Raw genomic sequence first — 20,594 nt, forward strand, 5'->3', positions numbered from 1 at the left:
TTTAAAATCTGTGACAGAAAATCTGCATCGTGTAAACATACCCTAAAAGCGAGACACTGTGCAGTGCCAAAAAAATTAAATAAAAAAGACAAAAACCCACAACACTCCGCGGTTTTCAGTACATATTACTGTGTACGCTTTTCCTAGTTAAACAGGAGAGTGAAATTATATTAGCCTTCTACTTAAAACTTGCGAAGACGACAATGGATTTGTTCCCAGAAGCCCCTGAAAGCCTCGGCGTAATCCATTTGCATAGTGGTAGGAACACAAAGGAGCCGATTAATTGAAAACCTCACAATGCTTCGGCTCCCTATTATAAAGCCACCACAGGAACTTGACAAAACACACATACCGCAATAGAGAAGAAGGAAAATAAAAAAAAACTACAAAAAAATTATTGTCTTAACAATGTGAGCTTAGGGGAAAACTGTCAGGAGGACACAACTGTAATTTTATTCTGTGCCATAAACCGAGAGAAAGAGAACCAGCAACACTCTCCGAACAATGTGCAGGGGGGTCGGGAGTCACCCAAAGGGTCAGGGGAGGGCTAATATTTGCTAACCTCCAAATGAGCATTTAATAGGGAATTCATAGATGCAACTGGTGACATGGATAAGACCCTAGAGCAGTGTTTCCCCACCAGCGTGCCTCCAGCTGTTGCAAAACTACAACTCCCAGCATGCCCGGACAGCCAACGGCTGTCCGGGCATGCTGGGAGTTGTAGTTTTGTAACAGCTGGAGGCACGCTGGTGGGGAAACCCTAAATTACAGGAAAACTAGAAATCTACACAGGCTTCATTTTTCAAAACTAAAGTGTAGGCCTCATCGCCCATAGCAACCAGTCAAAGCACAGCTTTCATTTTCCAAAGCGGTGTGAGATAAGGAAGCTGAGCTGTGATTGGTTGCTATGGGCAACACTTTCAGTTTTTATGACTGGGATGTATGATAATGGGGGGGGGGGGGGGGGGGGGGAATTTATCATTGTCTGTGTAAATAAAGTTATTTTTACCCCCCTGTTTGCCTGGGCGTACATCATGTGTACTTCCCCGGCACACCCTTCATAAATAAAGTATTTTAGGTGTAGACAAGTTTTTGAGTGAATAAATTTTATATTTTGCGCAATTTTTCGCAACAAAATGTGGAAATACGCATTTCATAAATACATGACCACTGCAAAGCTAAACAGGGAGATCATTCTACAACATTACTTTATACAAAAGTACGTATAACTACACCAGGGGAAAAGGTGCTGAATTGCAAAAATGTGCCCCTAATATAGACAACCAAAAGTGCTCCACTGCTAATGATACATTTCCCCCAATATTTTTTAAGTTCCTCCCTTCTTAAAGGGGTACTCCCATGCTGGGAGTTGTAGTTTTGCAACAGCTGGTAGCACGCTGGTGTGGAAACCCTAAATTACAGGAAAACTATAAATAATCTACACAGGCTTCATTTTTCAAAACTAAAGTGAAGGCCTCATTGCCCATAGCAACCAGTCACAGCACAGCTTTCATTTTCCAAAGCGGTGTGAGATAAGGAAGCTGAGCTGTGATTGGTTGCTATGGGCAACACTTTCAGTTTTGAGGCCTGTGTGTTTTCCATGACTGGGATATACAGTATTATAATGGGGAGAATTTATCACTACCTGTGTAAATAAGATACACATTTTTTTTTTTTATTGCATTTTTTTTGCACTGAAGACACTTTGTGCGCTGCGTTTTTTTTCGATTTTTATCTGTGTAAATAGTTTTTTTTTTTACCTCCCGTTTGCCTAGGTGTACTTGCCCCCCACATTCTCCATAAATAGCAAAGTATCTAAGATGTAGACAAGTTGGAGGCACCCTGGTGGGGAAACACTGACATAAGGGGCATAGGTTTGTTAAAAGGGCAGATATCAGAGCTGAGGCATTGTTTTGTCTATTACGTGATTGTGTGTTAGACAGCAAGCAGAGATCTTGGAAAAAATAAAAAATAAATTAAAAGAAGAGAGGAACTGATCTAAAAAAAAAAGTATCTTGGAACACTGATCTTCAGTTGTTCCTCTAGCTTCTAAGGGTAATTCAGAATTATAAAAGAGATAATTTCTTCCAAAAATACCACCACACCTGTCCTCAGTTTGTGTGCGGTATTACAACTTGGCTCCATCTAGTTCAATGGAACTGAGCTGCAATACCACAAACAATCTGAGGACAGGGATGGCGCTGTTTTGAATAAATCGGCAGTGTTTATCTAATAATGGATAACCCCATTAATGAGGTTTTATAGACTGTTAGTACTAGATACCCATGGAATGTTAGTATTCCATACTTAGGTACCCATGAACTGTTTGTACGCCATCCCTGGGCACCCATAGACTGTTAGTACGTTATACCTGGGCATCACAGGACTCTTAGTACTCTATAACTAAGCAGCCATGGACTGTTAGTACTCCATCAATGGGCACCCATGGGCTGTTAGTACGTCCTACCTGGGCACCCATAGACTGTTAGTACGTCATATCTGGGCACAATAGGACTGTTAGTACTCTATAACTAAGCAGCCATGGACTGTTAGTCCTCCAACAATGTGCACCCATGGGCTTTTAGTATGTCATACCTGGGCACCCATGGACTGTTAGTATGTCATACCTGGGCACCCATGGACTGTTAGTATGTCATACCTGGGCACCCATGGACTGTTAGTATGTCATACCTGGGCACCCATGGACTGTTAGTATGTCATACCTGGGCACCCATGGACTGTTAGTATGTCATACCTGGGCACCCATGGACTGTTAGTATGTCATACCTGGGCACCCATGGACTGTTAGTATGTCATACCTGGGCACCCATGGACTGTTAGTATGTCATACCTGGGCACCCATGGACTGTTAGTATGTCATACCTGGGCACCCATGGACTGTTAGTATGTCATACCTGGGCACCCATGGACTGTTAGTATGTCATACCTGGGCACCCATGGACTGTTAGTATGTCATACCTGGGCACAATAGGACTGTTAGTATGTCATACCTGGGCACCTATAGACTGTTAGTATGTCATACCTGGGCACCGATAGACTGTTAGTATGTCATACCTGGGCACAATAGGACTGTTAGTATGTCATACCTGGGCACCCATGGACTGTTAGTATGTCATACCTGGGCACCCATGGACTGTTAGTATGTCATACCTGGGCACCGATAGACTGTTAGTATGTCATACCTGGGCAACCTGGGCACCTATAGACTGTTAGTATGTCATACCTGGGCACAATAGGACTGTTAGTATGTCATACCTGGGCACCTATAGACTGTTAGTATGTCATACCTGGGCACCGATAGACTGTTAGTATGTCATACCTGGGCACAATAGGACTGTTAGTATGTCATACCTGGGCACCCATGGACTGTTAGTATGTCATACCTGGGCACCGATAGACTGTTAGTATGTCATACCTGGGCACCTATAGACTGTTAGTATGTCATACCTGGGCACCGATAGACTGTTAGTATGTCATACCTGGGCACAATAGGACTGTTAGTATGTCATACCTGGGCACCTATAGACTGTTAGTATGTCATACCTGGGCACCGATAGACTGTTAGTATGTCATACCTGGGCACAATAGGACTGTTAGTATGTCATACATGGGCACCTATAGACTGTTAGTATGTCATACCTGGGCACAATAGGACTGTTAGTACTCCATAACTAAGCAGCCATGGACTGTTAGTACTCCATCAATGTGCACCCATGGGCTGTTAGTACTCTGTACCGGGCACCCATGTACTATTTGGGTAGGTTCACATTGAGGAATGTGAACGGAATCTATGCTTGTAGAATTCCACAAGCAGAGATTCCATCTGATAGCCGCCGTGGAAATGCTTTGGCGGTAGGACCGTGCTGCCCTGTGCCATCCTTATTGATAGCAATTCAGGGCTCGCGCACTTCCGCGCACTTCCGCGCAAAGACTAAAGTCGAACTTTCTTTGCGCGGATAAATTTCAGTAGCAGAATTGTCCGCCGCTAAAATTCCTCAGTGTAAACGGGTCCGCGGAAGACTCATTCACACTAGTGTTAGAGGTGCACACCATGGAATTGGGTGGGCAAAATTGCGCACCAATTCCTCAATGTGAACATACCCTTAGTACTCTGTACCTGGGCACCCATGGACCAATGAACAATGCATCTCTGGCTCTCCCATAGAGATACATAGAGGGGCGTGTGGGCCACCGTTCTGTTCCGTGGTCAACAATAATCCGTGCATGGAGCAGAGGTCACTAGGTGCATGGAGAGAACCGGGGGGTCCCAACCTCCAGACACTTATCCCCTATCCTGTGAATAGGGGACAGGATGTTCTATACCAGAGTTCCCCTTTAACTAACCAGTGCTGCTACTTGGTTCTACAATTCTAACATACCGTAACAGGGCAGATTTATCAAAACTATCTGAAAGAAAGAAAGAAAAAAAAAACTGCCCTGGTTACCCAACCAATCAGAGGGCAGCTTTTATTTTTAAACTGCTCAGATAAAATAATAACTGCACTGTGATTGGCTGCTTCAAAGACAGTTTCCATAAACAAGGCTTAGTATGGCGCCTTGCACAACATTTATTATTTTTTAACACTTTTGCGCTTTGCTCGAGGGTGTGGCTTAACTAGAAAGGGGCATTGTTTTTCTAGAAAGGTGCATGGCTTGAATATCAATTTATGCACCCATTAACCCCTTAAGGACTGAGCGATTTCACATTTTCCACTTACGTTTTTCCTCCTTGCCTTTAAAAAATCATAACCCTTTCAATTTTGCACCTAAAAATCTGTATTATGGCTTATTTTATGTGCCACCAATTCTTCTTTACAGTGACATTCATTTTACTGAAAAATCCACGGCGAAACGGCAAAAAAATTAATTGTGCGACAAACTTGAAGAAAAAATGCCATTTTGTAAATTTTGGGGGCTTCCGTTTCTACGCAGTACATTTTTTGGTAAAAATTACACCTTATCTTTATTCTGTAGGTCCATACATTTAAAATGATACCCTACTTGTATAGGTTTGATTTTGTATCACTTCAGAAAAAAAAATCATGAATACATGCAGGAAAATTTATACGTTTAAAATTGTCATTGTTTCTGAGCCATATAACTTTTTTATTTTTCTGTGTTCAGGGCACTGTGAGGGCTATTTTTTTGCGCCATGATCTGAAGTTTCTAGTGGTACCATTTTTGTTCTGATCAGACTTTTTGATCACCATTTTTTGTGGTATAAAAAGTGATAAAAAATGCGCTATTTTGAATTTTTTTGCGCGTATGCCATTGAACGTGTTGTTTTAAAAGCGGTATATTTTTATAATTCGGACATTTCCGCATGCGGTGATACCACATGTGTTTATTTTTATTTACACTGTTTTATTTTGTTACTAGGAAATGCCGGGTGATTTAAACTTTTAATTCAGAAGGAATACCTGAAAGGGTTAATTTTTTTTTAAAAACACTTTTTTTTGCAAGCTCATAGCTTCTATAGGTACCTATGAGCTTGCAATGGCTGATTGCATACACAGATTGTTGCCTTGCCGTTGCATGGCAACAAGCTGTGTAATCAGCGGTTGATTGCTCCAGCCTGTAACTCAGGCATGGAGCAATCAATCAGAGCCGGGATGCCGACAGAAGAAGGTAGGGACCTTCTTCTCTCCGGGTAGCTGATCGGGGCATCGCGATTGTATCGCGATGACCCCGAGCAGCCCGACTGAGCAGCCGGGAAGCATTTACTTTCACTTTCGATGCGGCGCTCAGCTTTGAGCGCCGCATTGGAAGGGTTAATAGCGTGTGGCCGAACGATCGCGGCCGTGCGCTATTAGCCGTGGGTCCCGGCTGTGAATAGGCGCCGGGACCCCGCGTTATAGACAGGGACCGGACTTAGGACGTACTCATACATCCTAAGTCCTTAAGGGGTTAAAATATGGCAATATTTTGGTGCAATTAATTTTTTGTAATTTTTTTTACCCCCAGGGTTTTTTAACCGCAGGGTTTTTCAGTTTTTGCATTTTCATTTTTTCCTCATCACCTTCTAAAAATCATAACGCTTTAAATTTTGCACCTAAAATTCCATATTATGGCTTATTTTTGCACCACCAATTCTACTTTGCAGTGATTTTACCAAAATATCCACGGTGAAGCGGAAAAAAAATTCATTGTGCGACAAAATTGAAGAAAAAACACAATTTTTTAACTTTTGGGGGCTTCCGATTCTACGCAGTGCATTTTTCGGTAAAAATGACATCTTATCTTTATTCTGTAGGTCCATTCGGTTACAATGATACCCTACTCATATAGGTTTAATTTTGTATTACTTCTAAAAAAAAAAATCATAACTACATGCAGGAAAATGTATACCTTTGAAATTGTCATCTTTCTTTTTTACAGAAGTCATGGCCTATAAAAAAAAGACCACTAGGCGTCCCCATACCATCCAGAGCATAATCCTGGCCAGCTGCTGCATCATCTTTGTCTCAGCTAAAGCACAGACTGGGACAAAGTCCAGGAAGAGAGGGCGGGACTAGCACTCCTCTGTGCTCACTCCTGTCCTATCAGACTGCAGCAGGAAACAGAGAAGAGCGGTACAGAGCAGCCTGCAATGATTGGATGAAGAGACCCAGAAGTGAATGCATGGTGAGTGAGGGTGGGCTCAGTGCTTGCCTCGCACACGCCCCTTCCTGAGCAGTGGATGTCAGAATAAGTGAGCAGCAGAACAGAGGGATTTGTGAGACAAATACAGAAGCTACTAACCAACAAAAATCCCAGAGGATCTCAGGGCAAAATCATATAATCAACAGCTTTGGGGGTGACCCCCCCCCAAAGGGGTTAACCCTAAATTAGGAAAAAAAATGAATAATGAGTGTGACTTGTGAGTTAAAAACACAGCCTGTGTTCAGATATTGGTGTCAGTGCATCCAAATGCACTTGGATGTCACCATAGATATATTGGATTGCTCTGATTCAAGATGCACAGTGACATGTATGTTCTGGCAATAGTGGCTGCTGATAAAAATCAATCACTTCGCGCCCCGACGTTTCGTCAGTCCACGCTGACTTTATCAAGGGAGTGAGGCTAATGCATTAGACACATAAAAAAAAAGGCATGTAAAGCATCTGCATGACCTAGGGAGTAACATATAGAAGCATTATTTTTTCTGGGATATGACAGATATGCTTTAAAGAGTACCTCTCATGATTTGGTTACATTTTATAATCCTCCCAGTTCACTGCCCCCATCATGATACACCACTCCCAGCCTTTATTTTTATTATTTGTTAGTTTTCTACCTTGATATTGCTCTGTATGTTCTGCTCAGTCTCAGTCAGATTCTCAGACTGGGAAGGGGCGTTCCCCAGCAGGTGTGACATCATCTGAAGCTATACAGGGGAGAAATTCTTCCCTCACTCTGCTACACACAGCCAGTTCAGTGTGAGATGAGCTATGATTGGCTAGGGCCGCCCCACCCAGAACTCCAGACTGCATTTCCTAATTTTTTACTTCTGGCAGGCCAGCAGGCGTCAAAAGTCTGAGCAAGAGATGGGGGGACAAGTAGAGACACACCTAGAGGCAGCTTTTTTTTTTAAAACACAAATAAAACCTAAAAACGTAATTTAAAAAAAAAAAAGAAAGTATATTAGAAAGATTTTTTTATTTACCATAAGGAGTGCAATAGCAAAAATTAGTTTTTTGCCCCTGGAACATACCACAACATTACCTGATCTACCTTCGCTGTATTATATTGTATTAGAGTAAATTGCGCCCTTATTTATGAGGCTCCACAATGACGCGATTACATTTTATCACAAAGCAGAAGAAATAGACGGAGGATAGAGGCACAATGGAGCACAAAGTATTAGCTGTAAGCAAGCGAGGCTTACAACAAAGTATTACTGCAAAAAAAGAAAAGGGTCCGCGTTCAAATCAACACCTCAATGGCCTCACAAAAAAAAGGAGAAACCCCCACACACTTGTAGGGAACTCGATGCCGAATCTGTTTCCTAAACAGACTCTTTGCTCAATATTTCCTCTAAACTTGTAGAGAGCTCAGGAGAAAAAAAACTAGAAAGGGGCTGTTGCTTTGATGTAAAGAAATCAATATATGACTGGTCTTTAAGAGCATTTCTCAGTCTGTCATCTGAAAACGGATTAGCACCTCCAACAAAAAGGCTTCGCAGATCAGAGGACTGAAGCAGTGATGCCAGCGAGTATTAGACAGGCGGGGAGGGCTAGGTGCGCGCACAGGGGCTGACGCTCAAGTTCGTCAGAAAGTTTTTTTGTTCTTTTTTTGTTGTCTTGTCATGGTATGGAGGAAAATAATAACATCTTATATGAATAGGCACAATAGGGGAAAGATGAGGGTCGCACCACTGGACGCAGAACTAGGCAAACAATAATTAAATATAGGGATGGGGGAGCCACAGCAAAAAATGAGGGGTGCAAGGAGCTAAGAAAATATAGTATGAAACTTTAGTCCCCAAAAAAATGCGAAAAAATAAGCCACCGAGCACTCACCTCTAAAAACTTCAAACTTTATAGTCAGTCATCTAAAATGCAGAAAGGTTCCTAGCAGATAAAAATGAAAAAAAAAAAAACGCCACGGCATAGCCGGGCGTGCACGAGGCGACGGAGCCGTTTCCCGGTATTTCCGGCTTCCTCTGGCTTCTGGCATAGCCGGGCGTGCACGAGGCGACTGAGTTGTTTTGTGGTATTCCCCGTTTCATCTGGCCTCCGGCATAGCCGGGCGTGCACGAGGCGAAGGAGCCGTTTCGCGGTATTCCCCGCTTCCTCTGGCCGGAGGCATAGCCGGGCGTGCACGAGGCGACGGAGCAATTTCGCGGTATTCCCCGCTTCCTCTGGCCTCCGGCATAGTCGGGCGTGCACGAGGCGACGGAGCCATTTCGCGGTATTCCCCGCTTCCTCTGGCCGGAGGCATAGCCGGGCGTGCACGAGGCGACAGAGCCGTTTCGCGGTATTCCCCGCTTCCTCTGGCCTCCGGCATAGCCGGGCGTGCACGAGGCGACTGAGCCGTTTCGCGGTATTCCCCGCTTCCTCTGGCATAGCCGGGCGTGCACGAGGCGACGGAGCCGTTTCGTGGTATTCCCCGCTTCCTCTGGCCGGAGGCATAGCCGGGCGTGCACGAGGCGACGGAGCCATTTCGCGGTATTCCCCGCTTCCTCTGGCCTCCGGCATAGCCGGGCGTGCACGAGGCGACTGAGCCGTTTAGCGGTATTCCCCGCTTCCTCTGGCATAGCCGGGCGTGCACGAGGCGAAGGAGCCGTTTCGCGGTATTCCCCGCTTCCTATGGCCGGAGGCATAGCCGGGCGTGCACGAGGCGACAGAGCAATTTCGCGGTATTCCCCGCTTCCTCTGGCCTCCGGCATAGTCGGGCGTGCACGAGGCGACGGAGCCATTTCGCGGTATTCCCCGCTTCCTCTGGCCGGAGGCATAACCGGGCGTGCACGAGGCGACAGAGCCGTTTCGCGGTATTCCCCGCTTCCTCTGGCCTCCGGCATAGCCGGGCGTGCACGAGGCGACTGAGCCGTTTCGCGGTATTCCCCGCTTCCTCTGGCATAGCCGGGCGTGCACGAGGCGAAGGAGCCGTTTCGCGGTATTCCCCGCTTCCTCTGGCCGGAGGCATGGCCGGAGGCATAGCCGGGCGTGCACGAGGCGACGGAGCAATTTCGCGGTATTCCCCGCTTCCTCTGGCCTCCGGCATAGTCGGGCGTGCACGAGGCGACGGAGCCATTTCGCGGTATTCCCCGCTTCCTCTGGCCGGAGGCATAGCCGGGCGTGCACGAGGCGACAGAGCCGTTTCGCGGTATTCCCCGCTTCCTCTGGCCTCCGGCATAGCCGGGCGTGCACGAGGCGACTGAGCCGTTTCGCGGTATTCCCCGCTTCCTCTGGCATAGCCGGGCGTGCACGAGGCGACTGAGCCGTTTTGCGGTATTCCCCGCTTCCTCTGGCCGGAGGCATAGCCGGGCATGCACGAGGCAACGGAGCCATTTCGCGGTATTCCCCGCTTCCTCTGGCCTCCGGCATAGCCGGGCGTGCACGAGGCGACTGAGCCGTTTCGCGGTATTCCCCGCTTCCTCTGGCATAGCCGGGCGTGCACGAGGTGACGGAGCCGTTTCGCGGTATTCCCCGCTTCCTCTGGCCGGAGGCATGGCCGGAGGCATAGCCGGGCGTGCACGAGGCGACGGAGCAATTTCGCGGTATTCCCCGCTTCCTCTGGCCTCCGGCATAGTCGGGCGTGCACGAGGCGACTGAGCCATTTCGCGGTATTCCCCGCTTCCTCTGGCCGGAGGCATAACCGGGCGTGCACGAGGCGACAGAGCCGTTTCGCGGTATTCCCCGCTTCCTCTGGCCTCCGGCATAGCCGGGCGTGCACGAGGCGACAGAGCCGTTTCGCGGTATTCCCCGCTTCCTCTGGCCTCCGGCATAGCCGGGCGTGCACGAGGCGACTGAGCCGTTTCGCGGTATTCCCCGCTTCCTCTGGCATAGCCGGGCGTGCACGAGGCGACTGAGCCGTTTCGCGGTATTCCCCGCTTCCTCTGGCCGGAGGCATAGCCGGGCATGCACGAGGCAACGGAGCCATTTCGCGGTATTCCCCGCTTCCTCTGGCCTCCGGCATAGCCGGGCGTGCACGAGGCGACTGAGCCGTTTCGCGGTATTCCCCGCTTCCTCTGGCATAGCCGGGCGTGCACGAGGCGACGGAGCCGTTTCGCGGTATTCCCCACTTCCTCTGGCTGGAGCCCAGAGGAAGCAGGGAATACTACGAAACGGCTCTGTCGCCTCGTGCACGCCCGGCTATGCCGGAGGCCAGAGGAAGCGGGGAATACCACGAAACGGCTCTGTCGCCTCGTGCACGCCCGGCTATGCCGGAGGCCAGAGGAAGCGGGGAATACCGCGAAACGGCTCCGTCGCCTCGTGCACGCCCAGCTATGCCGTGGCTTTTTTTTTTTATTGCATCTGCTAGGAACCTTTCTGCATTTTAGATGGCTGAATAAAGTTTGAAGTTTTTAGAGGTGAGTGCTCGGTAGCTTATTTTTTCGCATTTTTTGGGATCTTATATCAATACATGTCTGTGAGATTATCTATTACTTTTTCTTCCTTTTCTTTCTTCTTTTAAAGTTGTACGATTGGTACAGATGCTTATTTTTTTTTTGCTTCTTTTTGGCACAGATACAGAGACACAGAGTAAAGGAAGCTACAAGATATGATACATAATTATCTATGTTGGGAGTTGTAGTTTTGCAACAGCTGGAGGCACCCTTGTTGGGAAACACTGGCATAAGCTATTAAAGAATAATTTAGAGGTTCTTGTGCACGCCTTATGCTTACCTGTTTTAGCACAGGTGGCAGGCATGGGAAAGGCTCCATTTTGGATGAAAATCTATCATAAAAATAGTTCCGTATGTCTGAGATTATCTATGATTGATATATATGGTTTTCTTTTTCCTTTTTTTTGGGCACAGATAAGGAGGCAGAGTAAAGGAAGCTACAAGATATGATACAAAATAATGTGCTGTATTTTGTATTATTTATTTTCTCCTTTCGCTACATAATTATCTATGTACTGTATTATTTTGTATTTATTTATTATTTATTTTCTCCTTTCATTACATAACTCTGCTGTATTATTTTGTATTGTTTATTTACCGTATATACTAGAGTATAAGCCGACCCGAGTATAAGCCGAGACCCCTAATTTCAACCCAAAATCCCAGGAAAAGTTATTGACTCAAGTATAAGCCTAGGGTGGGAAATACATCATCCCCCCCTGTCATCATCCAGACCCGTCATTAACATCCTCATCATCATCACCGCCTGTCATCATCCAGACCCTCATCATCATCCCCTTGTCATCATCCCACACATCCCCACCCCCCTTCATCATCCCCTTGTCATCATCCCCAGCCCCCTTCATCATCCCCTTGTAATCATCCCACACCCCCCCCTTCATCACCCCCCTTCATCATCCCACCCCCCCCCCCTTCATCATCCTCTTCTCATCATCCGCCCTCAGTGGTCTTCAACCTGCGGACCTCCAGAGGTTTCAAAACTACAACTCCCAGCAAGCCCGGGCAGCCATCGGCTGTCCGGGCTTGCTGGGAGTTGTAGTTTTGAAACCTCCGGAGGTCCGCAGGTTGAAGACCACTGCGGGCTTCGACATCATCCAGCCCCCTCTCACCCCCTTTAGTTCTGTACAGTACTCACCTCCGCTCGGCGCTGGTCCGGTGCTGCAGGGCTGTCCGGTGAGTAGGTCGTGAGTAGGTGGGATAGTGGTTCCGGGCTGCTATCTTCACCGGGGGCGCCTCTTCTCCGCGTTTCCGGCCCGGAATAGAGGCGTTGCCTTGACAATGACGCAGAAGTACGTTGGCAATGAACGTACCTCTGCGTCGTTGTCAAGGCAACGTGACTATTCTGGGGCCGGGCCCGAAGCGCTTAGAAGAGGCCTCCCCGGTGAAGATTGCAGCCCGGAACCACTATCCCACCGGACCACCTCCTCTCCGGACAGTCCTGCAGCACCGGACCAGCGCCGAGCGGAGGTGAGTACTGTACAGAACTAAAGGTGGGTGAGAGGGGGCTGGATGATGTCGAAGGCCGCAGTGGTCTTCAACCTGCGGACCTCCGGAGGTTTCAAAACTACAACTCCCAGCAAGCCCGGACAGCCGATGGCTGCCCGGGCTTGCTGGGAGTTGTAGTTTTGAAACCTCTGGAGGTCCGCAGGTTGAAGACCACTGCGGGTCGAGAGTTCACTCGAGTATAAGCCGAGGGGGGTGTTTTCAGCACGAAAAATCGTGCTGAAAAACTCGGCTTATACTCGAGTATATACGGTATATTTTATTTTTTATTTATTTAATTTGTTTTTTATTTTCTCCATTCACTATTGTTATGTAAGTATGTTATAATAAGAATGTTTTATTCAATGTAGTGATGTATATAAAATAAAAATTTTTTAAACTACTGAACCTGCGATTATCTATTACTGACTATAATCAGTCTATTTCCAGCACGTACACGGGAGACTCTAAAGCGTGGTCTGCTGTTCTTTGCCAAATATACTGAGCAAAATTGGGAAAACTGTGCTTTAAGTCAACCGTCAAGTATAATATAACAATGTTTCAAACCCACAAAAGGATCTTCCTCAAGTAAACATAAAGAAGCACTCCAGGATTTTATTTTTTGCTTATATAGTTATAGGCATAAGCCAGTGTTTCCCAACCAGGATGCCTCCAGCTGTTGCAAAACTAGAACTTCCAGCATGCCCAGACAGCAGAAGGCTGTCCGGGCATGCTGGGAGTTGTAGTTTTGCAACAGCTGGAGGCAACCTGGTTGGGAAACACTGGCATAATCTATTTAAGAATAATTTAGAGGTTCTTGTGTATGCCTTGTACTTACCTGTTTTAGCACATGTGGCAGGCATGGAATAGACTCCATTTAGGATGAAAATCTATCATAAAATTGGTTCCATAATGCTGTCTACATTTCCCATAAATACTCTGGCTTTGGGTGTGGCGTTTGATCACCGCGCCTGGTCATCTAATTAGGACAGTGTTTCCAATCCAGGGTGCCTCTAGCTGTTGAAGAATTACAACTACCAGCACGCCCAGACAGAATCCAGGACTGACATTAAGCACCGTGATTTTCTGTTGGTAAGGCTCGTGATCATGTGACCCAGTAACGGATGAGGCTGTGCTAGAATGAAACAAATGGTGCTGTACCTGTTCGACTAGTGATTGTGAGTGGGTGCAAAAAAAAAAAACTGGAGTGCTTTTTTTAAAATCATTTATAGGAGTTGTTCCTAGAAGTAAGAAAAATCTTTAAAAAGAGTACCTATCATCATCTACACTCTCCCTAATCCCCCTCCCCATCTGTCCCTGACTGACTAACTCTGTCCCTGTACTTATTTTTTTTTTTTTCAAAATCACATTTAAATACCTCATTGATGTTCTCTTCAGCAGCTCAGTTCACTGCCGTGTGCCCAGGGAGGAAGTGGGCGTGGCCGGGCAGGCGCAACGTCATCTGATGCCTGCCAGGGCTCGCTTCCGCCCTTCTTACTGTATGCTGCGATCCCTCTCAGGAGGACGAATACAGCCTCAGCACATGGCAGGGATGGCAGCTTCTGAGTCTCCCCCTCTCTGTTTAGCATTGCACATGCCATACAGAGTGGAGGAACATCGGAGGACAGAGCTGCTGTGCCCTGCAATGGTACGAGCACAGCACTCGCTCCCGCCTGTCTGATTGACAGGCGGGGAGATGCACTAAGCTCGTCAAGTGTTCAGGCAGCGGTCTGCGATTTCGGACTTGTGCCAGGTTGGCGTGAGCCCGAAATCTATGCAAACATTTGCGGCCAGGGACTCCTAGGGAGACCCCTAGTGGTCCCATTTTCAAACAGTCAAAAGACATAAAAGAAAGCAACATTTTTTATGCAAAGCCATTACAAAGTAGTTAATTAGTGATTAATCTAGAACATATCAAAACATTTTTTTGATGAAGCATGCACTATACAGGAAGCAGCCAAACCTGGGCCGAACCAACACAAAGTGATTTGCCTAAAATAATTTGGGAGCAGCCATCCTAGAGGAAGCAGCAGGCATCAAAGGACAATCAATAGACACTTTATAAAATTAGATCCAAGTGAACTTTCTAAAGCCATGTTCACACTGCGGAATTTTCAAATGGAAAGATACAGATGAAACGGCGTCAAATTGTTTTAACTAAGTGGAATTCCCACGGCGGAAAAATCTTCCATGGAAATCCTGCTTCTAGCCTCCGCAGAAAGAATTGACATGCGGGAATCTGCTTGGAAATGTATTGCTGTATATATCCGAGCGGTTCACGCTGTTTGTGGAATGTGCACCAGAAATTCTGCCGTAATTCTGCCGTGTGAACATGGCCTTAGGATCGAACTATGAAATCTTCTGCAAACAAGTTCGGCCAACAAACCCCCCCCCCCCCCCCCCATACACACAATGACAGTAAAGGATCAATAAGCCGATACAAGGTACTACACCTTTCTGTCCATGCCGACTGCTGAATTTATCCCCAATTTCCGGCCTCCGTGTTTGCCTCAGTAGGATTTTGATGAGAAAAGCTTCTTCTGCATTCGAGGAAATCATGACTTTTTCAATATAAGACTCCGTGGAGCCTTTGTAACTGTATAGGGAGAAGATAAAACTTTAGTAGGTTTTTTATTCAGGATAGAAACGACTGCTCTGCTATAAAAAGCAATGAATATAGAGCTACTAAAGCTAGGTATATCAAAGGAGAATATGGCAGAAAAAATATGGATAAAGTGGAATATGAAAGCGCGGATACTGAATATATATATATATATATATATATATATATATATATATATATATATATATATATATATATATATATATATAAATAAAACTTCCTCCTCTAGGAAACAGCACCCAACACGAAGTCCAGGTATTATGCAGGCTACAAAGTCTATTTGCATCAGAGCATAAAGTGCAACGTTTCGGCTAGCAAGCCTTTTTTAAGCATGCCCATGCTCAGAGTATTAGTTGTGCAACAGCTGGAGGCACACTGGTTGGGAAACACTACTATAGAGGACTACAGGATCATGTATATCAAAGATAATTCAGTACAATTGCCCTTCTTCATGTAGAGACAGGTCAACCTTGACTTTCTAACTTATAAAAAAAAATGTAAAAGATAAATATAAATATAAATATATATATATATATATATATATATATATATATATATATATACACATACACACATATACATACCTGATCCCCCCCCCCCCAAAAAAAAAAAAATAATTTAAAGTCACTTACGTTACTGGCACATCTTTAAACTGTGGTTGCTGAGGCACATTACTGCCCTCTAGAGGGGTCTGGGTGACAGTGGGCATGGACTTGTTGACCAGCACTTGTTTGTTTTCCACTTTCTCCCCTAGAGAAGAAAGAAAAAAAAATGGGCATTGTCGAGAAAGAAAAAAATTTGGGATTTGAAAGAGAGAACAAAGAAAAGTTTGGGATTCAGAGGAAATAAAAACAAAGAAACAAACAAACATAATTTAGAGTCAGAATGAACAAAAATAGACTAGAATTGTAGTATATCATGTATCCTGGCCATTATTATACACTGATCCCGAAACTATACATTTACCTAATTTTACTAAACATAAATAAATAAAATAAATTAATTAATATTCAATATGTTAAAAAAAAAAAATAAAATAAAGAAAAAAATCTTTATCTTAGTCTCAATTTAGGAGATAGCAGGGACTGATGATCTGCATTGACGGGTCTTTGTGTGGGTGCGCTGAAGCGTGCTGCGTCCTTTTCAGAGACAAATGTAATTATTTTTAAATGTCTGTGATATCATTGACTAAACTAAAGCCATACGCCTTCAATAGCTGTGCAATGCTTGCTTGACTGACAGCTATTCCCCCTTCACCACTACTCCATATACACATGCACACCCAGCTGGACTGTGCATGTGTTGCGAATTGGGAGAGTAAAGCAAGACGCTGTCAGACGCCTCTGGCGGTGGCTTCCTGATAACAAAAGGATTGAGCAGGTTGAAATCCAAACAGCCCGATCCTACTTTATCCAAAATTATTGGGGAGGGCGAGTTGGCACACCCCCATAAGTTGTGATCAGTGGGGGTCTGGCTGATGGGACCCCCACAAATCACTATAATGAAGGAAGAGAAGTGCTGCGTTTAACTTCATTTTTGCTCAGCTTTTTGAGTAAAAAAAAATCACTGCATCGGAAACAAAAAGGGACGCAGTCCTTATGTGAGCGCTTCAGTCCCTTCGTTCTAGCGATTAGTGAGGGTCTCAGCAGCCAGACCCCTACTGATCACAACATCTGACCTATTTCTAGGACATGCCAGAAGTCGTCTCAAAGTTTATGAACAGTTTAAAAAGGGGTTTGCCCATGAATACAAGTCCCTCCCCCCCCCCCATCCTTAGATTAGGGTTTCCAAATCAGGGTGCCTCCAGCTGTTGCAAAACTGCAACGTCTAGCATACCCGGGTCATATTTTTGGCTGTCCTGGCATTCAGTGCATGCAATCAGACCTCCTGCGATAACATAATCCTGTGGATAGAGGATATGTTTTATTCATGGGCAAACCTATAAACTAGTTAGCAGAAATGGGCATGCTTGGGCATTGATGATCTGAAGGGTATGACCAGTTTAAAATAAATAATAATAAATAAATAAGAATAAAAAAAATGATAGAAATAAATATATTAAATATATATATATATATATATTTAATATATATTTAATATTTATATATTTAATATATATTTAATATTTATATATTTAATATATGTATATATATATATTTAATATATATATATTTAATATATATATATATATATATATATTTAATATATATATATTTAATATATATATATATATTTAATATATATATATATTTAATATATATATATATATATATATATATATTATATATATATATTATATATATATATATATATATATATATATTTAATATATATATATATATATATATTTAATATATATATATATATATATTTAATATATATATATATATTTAATATATTTAATATATATATTTATTTATTATAGGCTGCCATTCCTAGAGTCTGTGTGTAATGCAGTGTTTTCAAAACAGTGTGTCTGCAGCTGTTACAAAACTACATCTGTGGCAGTGGTCTTCAACCTGCTGACCTCCAGATGTTGCAAAACTACAACTCCCAGCATGCCCGGACAGCCAACGGCATGCTGGGAGTTGTAGTTTTGCAACATCTGGAGGTCCGCAGGTTGGAGACCACTGATCTATGGCATAGACAAGTGAGGATGGGAGACGTCTGGTTTAGATGCATTACATCTGACTAGGCTGGGTTCTGCCTGTGCGCCATGTCATACCAGTCCTGGGGCTGGACTGATAAAGATCCAGTCTCTCCCCCCCAAAGATTTTTTTTGTAGTTTAGTTAAAGGGGTTATCCAGGAAAACACTTTTTTATATATCAACTGGCTCCAGAAAGTTAAACAGATTTGTAAATTACTTCTATGAAAAAATCTTAATCCTTTCAGTACTTATGAGCTGCTGAAGTTGAGTTGTTCTTTTCTAAGTGCTCTCTGATGACACCTATCTCGGGAACTGTCCAGAGTAGAAGAAGCAAATCCCCATACCAACCCTTTCTACTTTGTGCAGTTCCCGAGACAAGCAGAGATGTCAGCAGAGAGCACTGTTGCCAGACAGAAAAGAACAACTCAACTTCAGCAGCTGATAATTATTGAAAGGATTAAGATTTTCTTTAATAGAAGTAATTTACAAATCTGTTTAACTTTCTGGAGCCAGTTGATAGAAGAAAAAAAAAGTATTTTCCTGGAATACCCCTTTAAAGTGTCAAAAACATGACTTCCTATGAACTACAGAATGACATTATCACTTATCAGATCCCTCCTACTAACTCGCATACCCCTCCCCTCCCAGATCTGCTGGGATCAGGATATATAGTATTTATACCCCTGCCATCCAGCTCTATTAGTATACTACTGCAGCTCTTTGGGATCAGGATATATAATAGTTATACACCTCCCCTCCAGCTCTATCTCTATACTACTGCTGCTGCTTCTATCTCTATGGGATCAGCATATATAGTAGTTCTACACCTCCTCTCCAGCTCTGCTCGAACTCGTAATCTCCGGCAGCAGAGGTCTGTCCAGATATTGTGCAGTGTGATCCAGTCCTAAATCTTCACAAAGCATCTGAATTGTGATTATAGGTCAAATCCTTTTTGCCTCATGGCAATATTTCTCTAAAAAAATGCACTTGGAATTAGAAAACGCATCAAAACTGCACATAAGAACTTCCGGTTCTGGCACGGGGGATGGTGGCTGCTGTGTGAGGTAGCTCCCGCTCCCCCCGGTCATCCCCGGCAGTTATACCTGCTTGTATCAGCCAGAAGTTGCTCCGCTCGCAACCCCGGCATGGCAGCAGTCCTCCACATGGACCACTTTGTTCAGCATTGCAGCCCGCAGTCTCCCGCAGTACCGGCACCACTCTGAGCCTCAAAGCGCGGCACGGGCAAAATGGCCGCCACTCCATCAGGCACTACTTCTGTGATCCCCACAGCTGCTTCTCCTGCCGCCACAGGGACCGCACCAGCCACTGAAAGCATGGACACAGCGCCTGTCTCTGCAGCAGCACTACCAGGCTCAGCCTCACCAGGAAGGGACCTACCATTACAGGGGCAGATGACCCCACCAGGCCTCCAGGACAGTACTTCTCCTGTGTGCCTTATCCAGGGCCAACAAACTGATTATACCTCACTGGCTGCAGAAGTGGTGCAGCGGATTTCTCCCAGCGCATTGTGGAGGACGCCCTCAGGTCTGCACTTCAAAATCTACAACTAAAAAGGTGGCTGACCATTCCAGCCGCTTGGGAGAGGCAGAACATCGTATTTCATCGTTGGAGGATGGGGATACCATGCTGAGACAGCGCTTACAGTCTGCTGAATATGACTCTTCCCGGATGAGTGAGAAATTGGAAGACCTAGAAAACCGGTCCAGGCATAATAATCTGCGCATTGTGGGAGTTAAAGAATCGGTGACTTCAGTGGATTTACAGAGCTTCTGCGAGCGCGTTGGTCCTAAAGCCTTGGGCCTGTCATATGCTTGCCAAGTTGAACGAGTGCACCGCATTGAAACCGCAGTTGCCTCTGCTCCAGGGCCTGCAGCTCTGGCGAACCGTCCACACCAAGTTATTCTCCGTCTTCTGTACTTTAACGATAAAGTTGATATCTTGAAGACTTACAGGCGCAAATCTCAACCGCTGGTGGTCCATGGTATGCAGCTCTTAATTTTTGAAGATTTCTCAGTGGAGGTGGCAAAGTGCCGCAGGGCCTTCAGTTCTATCTGCACCTCCCTTTACAAAGCCAATTGTCGCTTCCAAATATCCTGCGCTCCTCAGAGTGTTTCATGCTGATGGGTCCATTTCGGTTTACAAGACTCCGGAGGCCGTTGCTGCAGCCTTGGACCATGCTTCTGTGTCTTCATCTCCGCGTCGCTCGAGGCGAACAGACAGCAGATCTCGCTCTCCGCATGAGGAACATCACTCCAGATCTACCACCAGAGAGAGTACCCGTTCCCCGGACTCCCATGACCGCCGCAGGAGACCCCGCTCACTGAGGCGCCTACGCGACAGCGGCAGACACTACTGATCGGACTGAACTTCTCGCCCTTCTTCCATGCCACGCTTGAGGGACTGTGCCTTACCATGAAGCTGGTCTTCTCAGGTTTTCTCTCTGTGTGCCTTTTTTCCCTGTCAATCGGTCTTTTTTCTTTTACTTACCTGTGCTGTTGAACTCTGTTTTTCGCCTTCCGGCATCTCGTTATCTAGGTCCTTCGTTACTATTATTTGCTGCTTCTGTTATGGGGAAACTGGCTCACCTCTTTACAACATCCTTCATCCTTGGGGCCCCATGCACTTGTAATATGTTAGGGGGAGGGGGGCATGGGTATGTTTTTGTTTCAGATGGTAGAGGTTCCCCCTCTATCAACCAAAAAAAGGGAGTCCCGTACCCAAATTGGT

General features: G+C 45.2%; 1 protein-coding gene across 1 annotated transcript in view; it reads right to left on the minus strand.

Moving 5' to 3' along the window:
- Nucleotides 1–20,594, minus strand: part of POLR3B (RNA polymerase III subunit B) — a 129,620-nt gene that overhangs the window by 22,972 nt on the left and 86,054 nt on the right. Inside the window, exons 20-21 of the mRNA XM_056569913.1 lie at nucleotides 15,831–15,948; nucleotides 15,029–15,171 (exon numbers count right to left, since the gene is read on the minus strand). Coding sequence (XP_056425888.1) covers nucleotides 15,029–15,171; nucleotides 15,831–15,948 — 261 coding nt within the window. The remainder of the gene's footprint in view (nucleotides 1–15,028; nucleotides 15,172–15,830; nucleotides 15,949–20,594) is intronic.

The sequence above is a fragment of the Hyla sarda genome, chromosome 4, assembly GCF_029499605.1.
Source record: "Hyla sarda isolate aHylSar1 chromosome 4, aHylSar1.hap1, whole genome shotgun sequence".
NCBI lineage: Eukaryota > Metazoa > Chordata > Amphibia > Anura > Hylidae > Hyla > Hyla sarda.